This window comes from Carlito syrichta, unplaced genomic scaffold (assembly GCF_000164805.1).
Source record: "Carlito syrichta isolate Samal-C Ts95f unplaced genomic scaffold, Tarsius_syrichta-2.0.1 Scaffold304516, whole genome shotgun sequence".
Classification (NCBI taxonomy): domain Eukaryota; kingdom Metazoa; phylum Chordata; class Mammalia; order Primates; family Tarsiidae; genus Carlito; species Carlito syrichta.
The window spans coordinates 591652-609839 of record NW_007248612.1 but is presented as its reverse complement, the minus strand read 5'-3'; the positions used below and the strand labels follow the sequence as shown (position 1 = coordinate 609839).

The 18188-nt window shown below is 41.7% G+C and overlaps 1 protein-coding gene across 2 annotated transcripts in view; it reads left to right on the top strand.

Moving 5' to 3' along the window:
* GLUD1 (glutamate dehydrogenase 1) overlaps positions 1 to 6931 on the top strand; it is a 47253-nt gene extending 40322 nt beyond the window's left edge. For both annotated transcript variants that reach the window (XM_021713385.1, XM_021713386.1), the window contains 2 exons: positions 4264 to 4326; positions 5551 to 6931. In XM_021713385.1, coding sequence (XP_021569060.1) covers positions 4264 to 4274 — 11 coding nt within the window. In that variant the 3' untranslated portion in view covers positions 4275 to 4326; positions 5551 to 6931. The remainder of the gene's footprint in view (positions 1 to 4263; positions 4327 to 5550) is intronic.
* The last annotated feature ends 11257 nt before the right edge of the window (positions 6932 to 18188 follow it).

Here is an 18188-nt window from a genome sequence, read left to right as displayed (position 1 = left end):
CCAAGTAGCTGGAATTATAGGCCTGCACCATCACACCCAGCAGATAATTAGCGTGTGTTTTGATTCTTTTAAGCTTGAGAGAAATAGAAAGAATTGAAGGCCAGCTGTGGTGACTCACACCTATAATCTCAGCACTTTGGGAGGCCAAGGTGAAACCAGCCTGGGCAACTTGGTGAGACCTCATCTCTACAATAAATCAAAAACTTAGCCAGGCACGGTGGTATACTCCTGTAGTCCCAGCTACTTGGAAGGCTGAGGCGGAAGGACCCCCTGAGCCCAGCAGGTCGAGGCTGTGGTGGCCAGGAGCATGCCACTGCCCTCCAACCTGGGTGACAGAGTGAGACTCCAGCTCAAAAAAAAAAAAAGAAATATTCAGTCATGGAAAAGAATTTAACACGATATTACAACATGGGAAAAAGTTAAAGATTTCATTTTAAAGGAGAAAAGATATATTGCCACTCTGGGTACTAATTGCTCCCTCAGTAAACCTTCTTCTTTCCCAAAGCCACATCTATGTTCTGATCTTTCTATCTGGAATGCCCCGATCCCTTTCCTGCTTACGTGTGATGCAGCTCTGTGGCCTTCTCTGAAAGTTCACTCTACATATCAGAATTTCATACATACATCCACTACAAGTAACTTGCAGCACATTAGAAGGACTTGCTGCTGCCATTGTTAGAGGGCTGTTTGCCCGCTTTGGTCATCCCATGCCGCACACAGCTGTCACTCAGATGAAACCATGTTTCCATTTCTAGGCCAAGTTTTATTTGTATTTTGTTTTGTTTTTTAAATCAGAGTCTCACTGTGTTGCCCAGGCTGGAGTGTAGTGGCATGCTCATGGCCGCCATAGCCTCAACTTGCTGGGGTCAGGCTGTCCTTCCAGCTCAGCCTTTGTTGCTGTAAACTACAGTCATGCACCACCACGCCCAGCGTATTTATTGATTTATTTTTATTTTTATTTTTTTGAGTTGGAGTCTCACTCTGTCTCCCAGGCTGGAGTGCAATGGCACGCTCACGGCCACCCTAGCATCAACCTGCTGGGCTCAGGCAATCCCTCTGCCTCAGCCTTCCAAGTAGCCGGAACTTCAGGTGCATGCTACCATTTTTGATATATTGTAAAGACAAAGTCTTGCCAAGTTGTCTGGGCTGGTCTCGAACCCATGGGCTGAGGCAATCCACTTGCCGGCCTCCCAAAGTACTGGGTTTACAGGCGTGAGCCACCATGCCCAGCTAAGCCAAGTTGTTGTGAGCAGTGGATGGCTTGTCCTCAACCTCTCAGATACACTACTCTAGCAAGTCTTCCCTCTCTCTTCCTGCGTCATCACTTTTCCTTCTCCTGAATCATGCTCAGCCTACTAAATGCTCTTTTAAAAAAATACAGATCTTAATCCCACTTCCCTTCCAGGGATTGCCATTTATGTTTCCACTTATGTTTCCCTTTAAGCAGGAGTCCCCAACCCCTAGGCCACAGACCTGTAGCAGTCCATGACCAGTTAGGAACTGGGCCACACAGCAGCAGGCAAGCTCCACTTCCTGTCAGATCAGTGGTGCCTGCCCATTATTTTATTTTCCACTTCCATTCATGCCTTTTTTTAATGAGTTGTATAATTATTTCATTATATATTACAATGTAATAATAAGAGAAATAAAGTGCACAATAAATGTTATGCACTTGAATCATCCTGAAACCATCCCTCACTCTGTCCATGGCAAAATTGTCTTTCATGAAACTGGTTCCTGATGCCAGAAAGATTGGGGACCACTACTTTAAAGCAAAACTCCTTGAAACAGCTGTATGTACTCAATCTCTAATTCTGTATTTGAACCTACTCCATCAAAACTGATCTTATCTAGATAGCCAGCGGCATTGTCAAATCAAGGGTCATTCTTCAGTCCTCTACTACTTGACCTATCAGCAGCTCTTGTCACAATTTATCACTCCCCTCTTGAAATCGTTATTTCCCTTAGCATCTAGGATACCACATTCTCGTGGTTTTCTTCCTGCCTCACTGACCATTTCTTCTCATTGCCTTTTGCTGCTACCTCTTCATCTCTACACCCTCTTCACATTGGAAAGTCTCAGGCCCTGAACCACTTCTCTATCTCATCTAAAAGCTTTGGTGATCTTTGCAGCAGCATGGATGCAGCTTGAGGCTATTATCGTACACGCATTAAAACAAAAACAGAAAACCAAATACTGCATGTTTTTTACTTATAAGTGGGAGCTAAACACAGGGTACACACATACAAAAAGATGGGACAATAGACACTGGGCACTTCTAAAGGAGGTAGGGAAAGGGATGAAACTACCTATTAGGTACCACGTTAACTATTTGGGTGATGTGTTCAATAGAAGCCCAAATGGCACTATCACACAATATATACATGTAACAACTTGTACATGTACCTCCTGAATCTAAAATTTTAAAAAACAAAACTTTTGTGATGTACTTAGCCTCTCCTCCTGCTATGAGAATGGAATTTTAATTTTGTCCTCTATGTCCCCAGTACCTGATAATAAATGTTTGCTGTGTGAGTGAATGGAAGAAACAGCAGTAGTCTACCTGCAAAACAAATGTGTTTCCTCTTCCCAAATTGATAGAACAAAACAAAGTTTAACCCAAATGTTTCATTTATTTATTTAGGTTTTTTTTTTTTTTTTTTTTTGCCCTGGTTAGAGTACAGTGGCATGATCATTGCTCTCCACAGCCTCAACCTCCTGGGCTCAGGTGATCCTTCCACCTTAGCCTCCCAAGTAGCTGGGACTACAGGTACACACCATCATGCCCAGCTATCTTTTTTATTTTTTTACTTTTTGTAGAGACAAGGTCTCGCTATGTTGCCCAGGCTGAGTTCCAGCAATTCTCCCATCCTCCCTACATGCCAAGATTACAGGCAAGAGCCACCACGCCCAGCCTATTTCTTTTTTAAGTAGGAGTCTCACTGTCGCACAGGGTGGAGTGCAGTGGCACACTCACGGCCACTGCAACTTTGATGTGCTGGGCTCAGGCAATCCTTCTACCTCAGCCTTCCAAGTAATTGGAACTACAGGTGTGCACCACCATGCTCGTCTAATTTTTTTATTTATTGTAGAGACATGGTCTTGCCAAGTTGCCCAGGCAGGTCTCAAATCCCTGGACTCAGGCAATCTTCTTGCCTCGGCCTCCCAAAGTGCTGGGATTACAGGTGTAACCACTGCACCTGGCTGACAATTATCTTAATTTTTTAGAAAGCATTTCAAGAAACAAATTTGATAGAATTGACATAGGGCAGAGATAAGCTGACCTGATTGTGGAGGCTCTGGGTTATATCCTAGCTATCCATAGCCTTGGCAAACTTCTCTAGTCCTTGTTTTTTTGTCAGTAAAAGAGCTGCTAAGATTCATGCAACCTTAAAAATTGACGGTACAGCCGGGCGCAGTGGCTCACGCCTGTAATCCAGCACTTTGGGAAGTGGAAGCAAGAGAATTGCCTGAGCCCACAGCATCAAGACAAGCTTGGGCAACTTGGCGAGACCTCGTCTCTACAATAAATTTAAAAATTAGCAGGGTGTGGTGGCCTATGCCTGTAGTTTCAGCTACTTGGAAGCCCAGCTGGTCGAGGATGCAGTGGCCATGAATGTGCCACCATACTCCAGCTTGGGGAACAGAGTGAGACTTTGACTCAAGAAAAAAAAAAATTGATGGTACTACTGAATACACAGACAGAATTCTGCCCAAGAGCTGTTGTTAGAATTAACCAGATTCCTTTCTGTGTACTGTCTGGTATCCTTGATCACCTGAGGAACTTCAGTGAATGAGGGCATCATGCCTTGTTGCTTCATTGTGACTGTTATCTCAAACCACTAAAGGGTGCTTATCTCACTACTTGCCCTCGTGTTTCTTGCTCAGTACTTTTCTCTGTTCGTTGTTTTACTGTTATCTTACTTCATGAATGTTTGTTAGCTGTGAAATATAAAACTAAATTGTGGTTAAAGAGCAACTACCTCAATAAGTATCAAGAGCCTTGTGTAGTTTATAAGTGTGATAATTGGATTTTCAGGCTCATGTGTGAAATGTCCTCCCTCAAACCTTGTTACCTGTCTAATGTGGAAAAAAAATAAATATCAAGATACTGTGTCTTGATACTGTACATAAATTATATATATATCTTTACTGAAAGACAAAACCATTCTGTTTGCATATTTACTCAAGAATCCTTTGTAATCTTATACAAAGTATGTCTTTGTATAATTTTGTTAAACTTGTGTACTTTTTCCTAATAGGGTGCATCTGAGAAAGACATTGTACACTCTGGCTTGGCGTACACGATGGAGCGTTCTGCCAGGGTACGTGTGCCGATGCTTTTTGCATTTCTGCTACTCGCATGAAGTACAACTCCAACCATGTTATCTCAGCCATCATACTGTGTGTACTGACAGAAAATAGCAATATGTTAAATGATCCTCATTTATGTGTAGCAGAACACATGCTTTTTCAGCCTCAGATAATGAGCAGTTTTTTTCAGAGCTGTCAAATGTGTTTACCAGACTTTGAAAATAAATAGTAATGCCAAGTTAGGAGGGAGTGATGTTGGCACTTAGCCAAGTATCAAGTAGTCAGCCAAGCTTATTGCAGTTTGGTCTGCCAGTATGTTATAGTGACCACCTTACTATAGAATTTGGTACAATTAAAAGTTATTGGGGCAACCCCCTTTGGTCCTTTCCCACTGTGGGCGCTTTTCTGTCCTCTCAATAAATCCTGCTTTTAAAAAAAAGTAATTTGGGGCTGGGCATAGTGGCTCATGCTTGTAATATCAGCACTTTGGGAGGAGGAGGTGAGAGGATTGCCTGAGCCCAGAGGTTCGAGACCTCATCTATACAGTAAGTCAAAAAATTAGCCAGGTGTGGTGGCATGGTGATTATCTGAGCCCAGCAGGTCGAAGTTGCGGTAGCTGTGAATGCACCTCTGCATTCCAGCCTGAGCAATAAAGTAAGACTCCACTCAAAAAAAAAGTTATTTTGACCACTAAATTCCTACTTTAGAACCTTTAAACACAGTTTGAGTCCAGTTTTCCTAATTTCCTCCACTTAGATTTAAGTTGAAATAGCATGAACAGATAGTGATGAAGGTAGTACTTCTTATTGTTGTTCTGTTGTTAGTAATTTCTTACTGAGATATAATGGACATACCATAAATTTATCCTCTTAAAGTATGCAATTTAGCAGCCTTTACTATATTCACAAGGTTGTGTAGCCATCATCATTACGTAATTCTAAAGCATTCTCATCGCCCCATTGTTAGTTCTTTTAAACAACCAGAAAGTACATCAAATGAATTTGCCAATAACAGGATGTCTAAAGGGCTCTCACTACTGCCTAGACTGTAATCATTTTTATTTCAGAGAATTAGTCTTTCCTACCTAGATGTTGTTCTACTGCCGTAGTAGTTTGTCTTTGGCTGCCCAAGTTCTGCCCCGAAATGGTAACAGGAAAACTCTTACCAGGTCCAGTTTGTTTGTTCATGGCCCAGCTACTTGAAGTGGTCTTACTGCATTTACTTTTTCATTTCAGCAAATTATGCGCACAGCCATGAAATATAACCTGGGATTGGACCTGAGAACAGCTGCATATGTCAATGCCATTGAGAAAGTCTTTAAAGTATACAATGAAGCCGGTGTGACCTTCACATAGATGGATCGTGGCTGACTTCCTCACTACCCTCTTTTACCTGTAACTTCTGCAGACCTATCACAAGTTTACATGTAACCACAAAAATCCCTTTGTCTTCTGACTCATTAGATAATGTACACCATTCTCAGCCAAGTCAATCCAAATCAGCCCCTTAAGAAGAAACAAATTAAGGTTAGGGGATCATGTACAAGCTGATGAGTATGAAAGTAGAAATCACCTCTACTGGAGAGCCATTTAGATATTCTGTCTTTAAATAAAAGGTCTCTTCCATCGGGCTGTGCAGCCTTGCTCTGTGACTCTTCTCAGCAGTCAGTGCTGTTGCCAGGAAGGCAGTCAAGAGCAGTCAGTTGCCCACTTGTTTTGCTGTGGACAAGTCTGGGATGTGCTGTAACTCTAACACATTCAAAAAGTAGGTGTGTGGCATTTTCAGAAGGTGGCATCGTCCTCAAGTGAGTTATTGGTATTTTACATCAGCAAAATAACTCAGTTTTACAGGTTGCAAACAAAAATAAAAGCTGTTTCTGTTTATGAATTTTATTCTTTTAGAATAAAAGAAGTACATGCTGCTGTAATAAAATTGCCTTTAATCACTTAACAAGCCTAACCTTAACTCAAGCGGTGAATGCCTATAAACATAATAAATGAAAAAAGCTCGTATTTTTATATCATAAAACAGTATCATTTATAGCTTATCAGTCATGTTATTGTCCAACAAAAATAAAAAGCCCAATGGAGAGTTAAGTTATCTTCATATTTGCAAAAATGATGGAGGCTATTGTTAAGATGTCAGAATTTGCTAACTATAATTATGACATAGTCCAAGAAATGCAGTAACTTTATCATGTTGATTAATTGTTTTCTTTTGAAGATCTATTGTTGACTAATTGAACAATAATTCAAGTAGAGTGTCCCAGAAAAAACCACATGGGCTCCCTGTTTGGAGCTGGCTGGCTCTGAGCGCTGCCAGTGGCCTCTCCTCGACTTGACTTTGTGTCTTCGCCTTCTAGAGGCTTTGCATTCTGCACCCAGCTTCATTAACAGTGGGCTGAAAACACCTTGGGTTGAGCATTCTGTTTGGGAGTCATTTGGCCAGGGCCTTTTGAACAGTAGTGTCCCAATGAAGTGCTAGACAATATATATGTAAGAATGAGCTTTTTTAAAAACTATACTACCCTTTCAGAAATTTCTAACTACTTTGTAACTGCATGACTTAACTGGTGATAAAAAGCAGTTATTAAAAATCTACCTTTTCCAAAACTTACGTTTCTTCTCCGTGTTTTTATATTTAATTGTTGTCTCTTTTAGTAATAAAACTACAGTTGGGATTCTGAAATTTTTATAACAACCATCTACATAACATTTACTTTCAAAATACTGTAAGCTGCCCAAATTTTATTCTTGAATTGTCTTTCATTTTATTTTATTAAACTATGTCAGTGGTTGTTCTTGGGGAAGAGACTAATACTTAAAGCTGACACACTGAAGTAATTTTAGTGCCTTTTTTAATTAAAGGAGATTAGGACAATACTAATCATCAGAATTGGATTCTAGGCTGCATTCCACCAGTTACTTTGCCACTACATTTGGTCTCTGCTTTGCATCAAGTCAGTCAAACAAGCTGCCTGGCCTATGGACATAGTGAACCCTTCTGGAGCATAATGGTATCTCTGTACTTTAGGCAGAACAAAAACATGATGAGGTAGGGGAAGTGGGTTGGTGGATCACATTGTATAATCTCAGTGCTTTGAGGAGGCCAAAACAGAAGGATTGCTTGAGCCCGGGAGTTTGAGACTAACCAGGGCAACACAGTAAGACTCTGTCTCACAGCCGGGCTTGGTGGCTCAGCCTGTAATCCCAGCACTTTGGGAGGCCGAGGTGAGTGGATTGCCTGAGCCTGCAGGTTCGAGACCCGCCTGGGTAACTTGGCGAGACCTCATCTACAATAAATCAAAAATTAGCTGGGCATGGTAGTGCGCACCTGTAGTTCCAGCTACTTGGAAGGCTGAGGCAGAAGGATTGCCGGAGCCCAGCAGGTCGAGGCTGCGGTGACTGGGAGCAGCCACTGCACTCCAGTCTGGGTGACAGAGTGAGACTCCAACTCAAAAAAAAAAAAAAAAAAAATACTGTCTCTACAAAAATAAACAGCTGGGCATGGTGGTACATACCTGTATTTTCAGCAACTCAGGAGGCTGAAGCAGAAAAATCACTGAGCCCAAAAGGTAAGGGTTGCAGTGAGCTGTGACCACACCACCAAACTCCAGCCTGGACAACAGGAGTATGACCTTGTCTCAAAATTCAAAAAGCAAAATACATATATACGTATGTACAGGGAGGGACCCAAAGAAACCCAGAATTTATTTATAAAAAATTGTGTATTCTTAACATTTTAACATCACCTTCAAAGTACTCTCCATTTGATGCAATACACCTATCAAGATGCTTTTTCCACTGCTCAAAGTTTTTTTTTTTAATTTCAGATTCAGGGGGTACACGTGCATATTGTATAGTGGTGGGAATTGGGTCTCAGGTGGCCCATTCCCCAGATAGTGAACGTTGTGCTCCATAGGTACTTACTGAACCTTAGCCTCCCCCCCTTATTGGTGTCTGCAGTGCCCATTATTTCCATCTTTGTGACCGTTTATGTCCCACCTAAGAAAGAACATGTGGTGTTTGGTTTTCTGTTTTGAACTCATCAATTTTGATGCCTTTTAGTGCTGCTGTGTTTTGTTTCACATTTTGCCCATGTGGAAGAGGTGAAACAAAAAACAGCAGCACTTAAAAGGCATAAAAATTGATGAGTTCAAAACAGAAAGCCAAACAACATGTTCTCTCTTATGTGGGATCTAAAAGCACTAAAGCATCAAAAGACCTTTGAGGTCTTTTCTCATACAGGAAAACAAAAAGATCTGGTGAATAGGGAGGATGGGGCACAGGGATCATGTTGTTTTTGGTTAAAAACTGCTGAACACTCAGTGTGGGGTGGGCAGGTAAGCTTATACATCATCCATCACGAAAGGGGCAAACACATTGAAATAATCTCCCCAAAAAATTAACTGAAACCAAACAGCCTCTCATAACAACAGTAGCTGGTACACTGATGCCAATGGGTTCCTAGAACACCTAGCTAGTGGGGGAAGCCTATACTACAAGGAGCCTGTCCTCCAAAAAAATAATACAGATTTTTTTGGGTTCCCCCCCATGTGTGCTATGTAATTCTGTATGGGAGAATATCCTTTGCCTTGTAGTAATGTTTAGCAATATCCCTGGCTCTACCCATTAGATGCCAGGATTGGGCACAGCGACTCACACCTGTAATCCCAGCACTTTGAGAGGCCAAGACAGGAGGATTGCTTGAGCCCAGGAGTTTGAGACCAGCCTGGGCAACATAGTGAGACCCTGTCTCTATTTAAATATAGATGTGTATATTCATGTATATGTTTATACATGTAGCTTCATATAGATATAGATAGATATAGGTATATGATTCAGATTGCCAAATGTCCCCTGGAGAGCAGTCATTCCTTGGGAACTGATCTAGAGGCCAAATAGTACTACAGTTTAACATGAACATTAGCTTACCCCCTCCAATCCAAATGACCTACCTCACCATTTTCTACTCCCCAGAGGCAATCACGTTCAACAATTTTAAATGTTTCATTTTTATTCTACTAAAATTACTTGCACGAAACCTCATCTCTACAATAAATCAAAAAACTAACTGGGCATGGTGGCGCATGCTTGTAGTTCCAACTACTTGGAAGGCTGAGGCAGAAGGATTGCCTGAGCCCAGCAAGTCAAGGCTGTGGTAGCCAGGAGCGTACCACTGCCCTCCAACCAGGATGACAGAGTGAGACTCCTACTCAGAATAAGTAAGTAAACAAATAAAATTATTTACCCATGTCTTAATTGGGTTGTCTATTACCAAGTTGTAAGGATTCTTTATATATTTTAGAACCAAGCGTGATGGCATGCACCTATAGTCCCAGCTACTCAAGAGGATGAAGTGGGAGGACTGCTTGAGCCTAGGAGTTCAAGACCAGCCTGGAGAACATAGTGAGACTGTTTCTAAACATATATAATATATTTAATACATTTATTTGTATACATTCTAGATGCTTGACCCTTATCACATGTATGAATTACAAATATTTTCTCTCAATCTGTTCATCACCTTTTCACTATCTTCATAGTGTCCATTTTAATTCTGCTAAAGTCTTAATTTATTTTTCCTTTGGTTGCTGTGCTGTGCTTTAGGCGTCATATAGGAAACTGTTGCCCACGTACCAGGTAAAGCAGATGTATCCCTATGTTTTCTTCTGAGATCAGAGGAGATAGGGCTCATTCAGGGTGGTATGGCTATAGATCCTATGTTTTCTTCTAAAAGTTTTTTAGGAGTCTCATTCTGTCGCCCAGGCTGTAATGCAGTGGCATACTCACGGCCACCACAGCCTCGACGTGCTGGGCTCAGGTGATCCCTCCGCCTCAGCCTTCCAAGTAGCTGGAACTACAGGCACGCACCACCATGCCCTGCTAACATTTTTCTTTATTGTACAGACGAGGTCTCACCAAGTTGCCCAGGCTAGTCTTGAACCCCTGGACTCAGGCAATCCTCTCACCTCCACCTCCCAAAATGCTGAGATTATAGGCGTGAGCCACCACTCCTGGCTCTTCTAGAAGTTTTGTAGTTTTAGCTCTTAAGATATTTGATCCATTTTGAGTTAATTTTTGTATATAATGTGAGGTAAGGATTTTTGGTTTATTTTATTTTATTATTTTATTTTATTTTATTTTATTTTTATTTTATTTTATTTATTTTATTTTTTGAGTTGGAGTCTCACTCACTCGCCCAGACTGGAATGCAGTGGCCGCTCCTGGCCAACCGCAGCCTCAACCTGCTGGGCTCCAACCATCCTTCCACCTCAGTCTTTCAAGTAGCTGGAACTACAGGTGCGCACTACCACACCCAGCTAATTTTTTTGATTTATTGTAGAGATGAGGTCTCATCGAGTTGCCCGGGCAGGTCTCGAACCCGTGGGCTCAGGCAGTTCACTCACCTCAGCCTCCCAAAGCACGGGATTACAGGCTGAGCCACCACGCCCTGCCTGGTTATTTATTTATTTGTTTGTTTGTTTGTTTGTTTGTTTGTTTATTCATTTATTTATTTATTTGAGTTGGAGCCTCACTAGGTCGCCCAGACTGGAATGCATTGGCTGCTCCCAGCCACCGCAGCCTCGCCTGCTTGGCTCCTGGTGATCCTTCCACCTCAGCCTTCCGAGTAGCCGGAATTACAGGCATGCGCTACCACGCCCGGCTGATTTTTTTTTTGATTTATTGTAGAGATGAGGTCTCGCTGCCTAGGCAGGTCTCGAACCCGCGGGTTCAGGCAATCCACTCACCTCAGCCTCCCAAAGGCGCGGGATTACAGGCTGAGCCACTGATCCCGGCTTGGTTATTTATTTTTAATATATTTTATTTTAAATATGTGGGGTACAATTCCAGATTAGATTATACAAGTGAAAGAGGCAGGGATTTTTTAAATTCTTTCCTAATGCATAGAAATACAACTGATATATATATATATATATATATATATATATATATATATATATATATATATTTTTTTTTTTTTTTTTTTTTTTTTTTTTTTAAGTTGGAGTCTCACTCTGTCACCCAGACTGGAGTGCAGTGGCTGCTCCCGGCCACCGCAGCCTCGACCTGCTGGGCTCCAGTGATCCTTCCGCCTCAGCATTCCAAGTAGCTGGAACTACAGGCGAGCGCTACCACGCCTGGCTCATTTTTTATTTATTGTAGAGATGAGGTCTCGCCAAGTTGCCCAGGAGGGTCTCAAACCCGTGGGCTCAGGCATTCCACTCACCTCAGCCTCCCAAAGGCACGGGATTACAGGTTGAGCCACCGAGCCCAGCTGCAACTGATATTTTAATGCTGATTTTGTATCCTTCAACCTTTCTGAACTCTATTATTAGCTCTAATAGGCATTTTTGTGTACGTAGTCTTTAGAGTTTTCTTTCTGTAAGATAATGCCATCTGCAAGATAGAGTTACTTTTACTTCCTTGGCAATGCGGTTGCCTTTATTTTATTTTCTCACCTAATTACCTATGCTTGACACTACTACAGTGATGAATAGAAGTAGCAGTACTATGATATTGAATGGAAATTATGAAACTATTTGTCTTGTTCCTGATCTTAGGAGGAAAGCTTTCCATGTTTTGTTATTAAGAATGATGTTAGCTGCGGGTTTTTCACAGATGTCCTTTAAGAAGTTAAGAAAGGCTCTTACCCTAGTTTGCTGGTTATATTTATGATGGAAGGCTGTTGAGGTTTTTTTTGTTTTTGTTGGGTGTTTTTGAGTTGGAGTCTCACTGTCGCCCAGGCTGGAGTGCAGTGGCACGCTCACAGCCACCATAGCCTCAACCCTCGACCTGCTGAGCTCAGGCAATCCTTCTGCCTCAGTCTTCCAAGTAGCTGGAACCACAGCCATGCGCCACCACACCCGGCTAATTTTTTGATTTACAGCAAAAATGAGGTCTCACCAAGTTGCCCATGCTGGTCTCAAACCTCTGGGCTCAAGCAATCCTCTCGTCTTCACCTCCCAAAGTGCTGGGATTACAAGCATGAACCACCACACCCAGCACATGTGAACAGGCCCAAGAAAGAATCACAGAACTTGAAGATAGGGCAATTGAATTTACCCAGTCCGAGGAGCAGAAAGAAACATAAACAGAGGATAAAAGCCTATCAAGTGTACCAATATGCATTATGGAAGTCCCAGAAAGGAGAAAGAAGAAAAGGGAGAGAGATATTTGAAGAAATAATGATCAAAAATAGCCCAAGTTTGATGGAAGATGTGAATCCACACATTCAAAATGCTCAACAACTTTAAAGTAGGATCATCACAAATAGGTCCACACTGGCATACATTATAATCAAACTGTAGAACAACAAAGACAGAGACTCTTGAGAGCAGCAAGAGATAAGTGACTCTCATATACAAGGAATCCTCAATAAGATTAACAGTCAATTTCCCATCAGAAACCATGCAGGCCAGAAGGCATTGGGATGTAATATTTAAAGTATTAAAAGGCAAAAATCATTAGCCAAGAATCTCATATCTGGGATTCAAAATAGATCTGGGATCTAAAATTAAAGGAAAAGTTAAGAAATTCCCAGAAAAACAAAAGTCAAGTGAGTTTATTACTAGTAAACTTGTGCTAGTCAATTCACATTAGGTGGAATCAACCTAAACGCCCATCAACTCATCAGGGGATAATGAAAATGCAGTGTATATGCACTATGGCATATTATTCAGCCATCAAAAAGAATGAAACAATGTATTTCGCAAAAACTTGGATGGAATTGTAGTACATCATCCTGAGTGAATGAACACATGTTCTCACTTACAAGTGAGAGTTAAACTAAGAATCTGTAAAGGCACAGAGAATGGTATGATGGACATTGGTGACTCTGAAGGGGGAGAAGGGAACTAATGGAAGAATGACAAATCACCCACTGGGTACAATGTGCAGAGGTGGAAGTGGTGGGTACACTTAAAGCCCAGACTTCTTTGTCACTATGTAATGTAATCACGTAACCAAAAAATAATTTGTACCCCTTAAAGATAAAATAGACTGGCCACAGTGGCTCATGCCTCTAATTCTAGGACTTTGGGAGGCTGAGGCAAGAGGATTGCCTGAGCTCAGAAGTTTGAGACCAGCCTAGGCAACATGGTGAGACCTCATCTCTACAATAAATCAAAAATTATCCGGGCATAGTGGTGCACCTGTAGACCCAGCTACTTGGAAGTCTGAGGCAGAAGGACTGTCTGAGCCCAGCAGGTCAAAGCTCCCGTGGCTGTGATTATGCCACTGCACTCCAACCTGGGTGACAGAGTAATACTCTGACTCAAAAGTAAAAACAAGAAACTTGTGCTATAAAGAATGCTATCAAGTGACTTCTTCAGGCTAAAATAAAAGAGCACTAGATAGTAACTTAGAGTCATGTGAAGAAATAAAGATTACTGGTAAAACTACATACCTAAATAAAAAATTAGTGTTATTATATTTTTAGTACATAATTACTCTTTTCTCCTTTATGATTTAAGAGACAAGCTTAAAACAATAATTATGCATATATGTTAACAGGCACTCATTGTTTAAAAATATAATTTGTGGCCGGGCGCAGTGGCCCACACCTATAATCCCAGCACTTTAGGAGGCTGAGGTGAGAGAATTGCCTGAGCCCACAGGTTTGAGATCAGCCTGGGCAATTTGGCAAGATGTCATCTCTACAATAAATCAAAAAATTAGCTGGGCATGGTAGCATGTGCCTGTAGTTCTAGCTACTTGGAAGGCTAAGGCAGAAGGATCACCGGAACCCAGCAGGTCAATGCTGGAGTGGCTGTGAGCGTGCCACTGCACTCTAGCCTGGGCAAGAGAGTGAGACTCCAACTCAAAAAATAAATAAATAAAATAATATAAAAATATAATTAGTAACAATAATAGCATAAGGAAGGGGACAGAGTTGGAAAGGAGGAGTTAATGTATGCTATTGAAACTAACTTGAAAGGCTCGGTGGCTCCACCTATAATCCCGCGCCTTTGGGAGGCTGAGGTGAGTGGATTGCCTGAGCACGCGGGTTCGAGACCGGCCTGGGCAGCGAGACCCCATCTCTACAATAAATCAAAAAATTAGCCGGGCATGGTAGCACGCACCTGTAGTTCTAGCTACTCAGAAGGCTGAGGCGGAAGAATCGCCGGAGCCCAGCAGGCGAGGCTGCAGTGGCCGGGAGCGGCCACTGCACTCCAGTTTAGGCGACCGAGTGAGACTCCAACTCAAAAAAAAAAAAAAAAAAAAGAAATTAAGTTGATATTGGTCCAAACTAGATTGTTGTAACTCAGCATGTTAAATGAAATCTTCCGTTTTCTACCTCTGCTGCCACCATGGTGCCCGTGAAAAAGCTTGTGGTAAAGGGGGACCAAAAAAAAAAGGAAGCAGATTCTGAAGTTCATTCTTGATCACACCTGCTCTGTAGAAGATGGAATCATGGATGCTGCCAATTTTAAGCAGTTTTTGTAAGAGAGGATCAAAATGAACAGAAAGGCTGGGAATTCCAATGGAGGAGTTGTAAGCATTGAAAGGAACAAGGGCAAAACCATTGTGACTTCTGAGGTGACTTTTTCAAAAAGATATTTGAAATATCTCATCAAAAAATGTTTGAAGAGGAATACTCTACGTGATTGGTTGTGTGTAGTTGCTAATAGCAAAGAGTTACAAATTACATTATTTCTAAATTAACCAGGCCAGGCAGGGTGTGGTTACTCATACTTGTAATCTCAGCACTTTGGGAGGCCAAGGTAGGAGGATTGCCTGAGTCCAGGAATCTGAGACCAGCCTAGGCAACATAGAGAACCTTCAACTCTACAAAAAATCAAAAACTTAGCTGGGCATGGTGGCACACGCCTGTAGTCCCAGCTACTCAGGAGGCTGAAGTGAGCAAATTGTCTAAACCTAGATGTCAAGGCTGTGGTGAGCCATGATGTGCCACTGCACTCCAGCCCTGGCAACAGAGTGAAACAAAAATAGAAAAAGAAAAAGAAAGCCAGCACAGTTACTCACGCCTGTAATTCCAGCACTTTGGGAGTTGGAAGCGAGAGGATTGCCTGAGCTCAGAGGTTCGAGACCAGCCTGGGCAACATAGAGAGACCTTGTCTCTACAATAAATCAAAAAATTAGCCAGGAGTGGTGACGCGTGCCTGTGGTTCCAACTACTTGGAAGGTTGAAGTGAAAGGATTGCCTGAGCCCAGCAGGTCGAGGCTGCGGTGGCTGCGAGCATGCCATCACTCTCCAGCCTAGGTGACAGAGTGAGACTCCTACTCAAAAAAAAAAAAAAAGAAAGAAAACAAGACAAAGAGAAGGAAAATGAAGATTAAAATTCATGTATCTGCAGTATTTTGTATGAGTTTTTGAATAAAACTTAACCAAAATAGTGCTTAATTCTTGTATCTCTGTTGGATGAATTGAACAGAAAATTGAAAATCATGGTAAAAGGGATTGACTTGAGCTACCACTCACTCATTTATAACTAGATTTTTTTTTTCTTCTGCTTGAAAATTTAGTTCTCATGATAATAATACCAAACTAGGAAGACAAGGTGACTTTAAGGGAACTGGCAACCATTGAGCAGATAGATGAGAGTGTGAAAATGTGAGCTTCAGTGAGTTACTGCTTTATATTTGAAAGTGTCACTTTCAATTTAATCTAGCACTTTTCTCCAAGAATGATTCAAGAATACAAGTAGTCTCCTCATTCATTACAAAAAAAAAAAAACAGGTAGCCAGGCTCGGTGGCTCAGCCTGTAATCCTGTGCTTTGGGAGACCGAGGTGAGTGGATTGCCTGAGCCCACGCGTTCAAGACCCGCCTGGGCAACTTGGCAAGACCTCATCTCTACAATAAATCAAAAAAATCATCCAGGTTTGGTAGCACGCCTGTAGTTCCAGCTACTTGGAAGGCTGGGGTGGAAGGATCGTCAGAGCCCAGCAGATCGAGCCTGCGGTGGCCGGGAGCGGCCACTGCACTCCAGTCTGGCGACAGAGTGAGACTCCAACTCAAAAAACAAACAAAAAACACAGATGACTTCGTTCTAAGATTCTCTGTGGGAAATGGCAGTGTCAATAAAATGCATGTTTCTGGGCGAAAAGAAAAATAAAAAATAATCTTCATGGTAACTACTAAGAAAACAACTTAAAAACATACAGAAAAAGAATTGAGAGGATCAAAATAAACAACCAAACACAAAAGAAGGCAATATTAGAGGAATTGAGGAACAAAAAGATATAAAACATGTAGAAAGCAAACAGCACAATGGCATAAGTAAGCTCTTTCAGCAATCACTTTAAATGTAAATAAATTAAACTCGCCAATTCAAAAACACAGTGTAACTACCAATCCCAAATTGCTGGGATTGCGAGCATGAGCCACCATACCCGGGAGCTTCTCAGTATACTTTATTTTTATTTTATTTTACTTTATTTTTTGAGTTGGAGTCTCACTCTGTCGCCCAGGCTGGAGTGCAGTGACATGCTCGCGGCCATGCAGTCTCGAGCTACTGGGCTCAGGTGATCCTTCCGCCTCAGCCTTCAAAGTAGCTGGAACTATAGGCACGCGCCATCATGTCTAGCTAATTTTTTTTGTTTTATTTTAGGGATATGGTCTCACCAAGTTGCCCAAGCTGGACTGGCAATGCTCTCACCTGGGCCTCCCAAAATGCTGGTATTATAGGCGTGAGCCACCGCACCCGACCATCAGTATACTTTAAAAGATCAAAATCATGAAGATTATCAATGGAATGAAGCCTGAAATCAATAACAAGAAAAACCGAAGATTTGCAAATATGTAAAAATCAATGGATTAAAAAAAAAGCAGAAGCAAAATACATGATGCACGGTCCACCTATGCCACTTACAAAAGACTTGTTTTAGATCCAAACACATAAATTGTTTGAAAGTGAAAAGATGGAAAAAGATAACTCTTACAAATAGTAACCAAAAGAGAGCTGAGGTGACTATCCTAATATATAAAATAGATGTTAAGCCAAAAAGTGTTACAGGACACAAAGAAGGACATTTTATGTTAATTATGAGTCAAATCATCAAAAAGACATAACAATTATAGGTTGGACGCAGTGGCTCACGCCTGTAATCCCAACACTAAGGGAGACCAAGGTGAGAGGATTGTTTGAGCCCAGGGGCTTGAGACAAGCCTGGGAAACATAACAAGATCTCATCTCTACAAAAAATTAAATAAATTAACAAGGCATCATAAGAAGGACAAAATTATGAACTTCTCATCAACTTGGATGGATTAGATTCTGTAATACTCAGTGATCTATCACAGAAACAAAGAACTGAGTGCTACATGTTCCCACTCTCATAAGTGGACCCTGACAATTATCACAATACAATAAAAAAGGGACTGGCAGTAGTGGGAAACTGCCAGGGGAGGGGGGCACACTTCATCAATAAGGTACCTGATCTCAAATCAGGTGAAGTGGGGAACAAAGTGAGGCCCAAACTTTACCTGTACGGTGACTATTTGTATACCTGACCCCGAATTGCACCCCTCATCTTTAAAATTTAAAAAAAAAAATAGCAAGGCATCATGGCACATACCTATAGTACCAGCTACTTAGAGGCTGAGGCAGAAGGATTGCCTGAGCCCAGGAGATTGAGGCTGCAGTGAGCCATGACTGTGCTACTGCACTCCAGCCTGGATGACAAAACAGTGAGACCCTGACTCAACAAAAAAAGAGAAACAATTATAAACATATATGGATCACAAAACAGAGTCACAAAATATATGAAACAAACAGACAAAATTAAAGAAAGAAATAGGCTGGGCACGGTTGGCTCAAACTTGTAATCCCAGCACTTTGGGAGGCCAAGGAGAGAGGATTGCCTGAGCCCAGGGGTTCAAGACCAGCCTGGGCAACTTGGTGAGAGC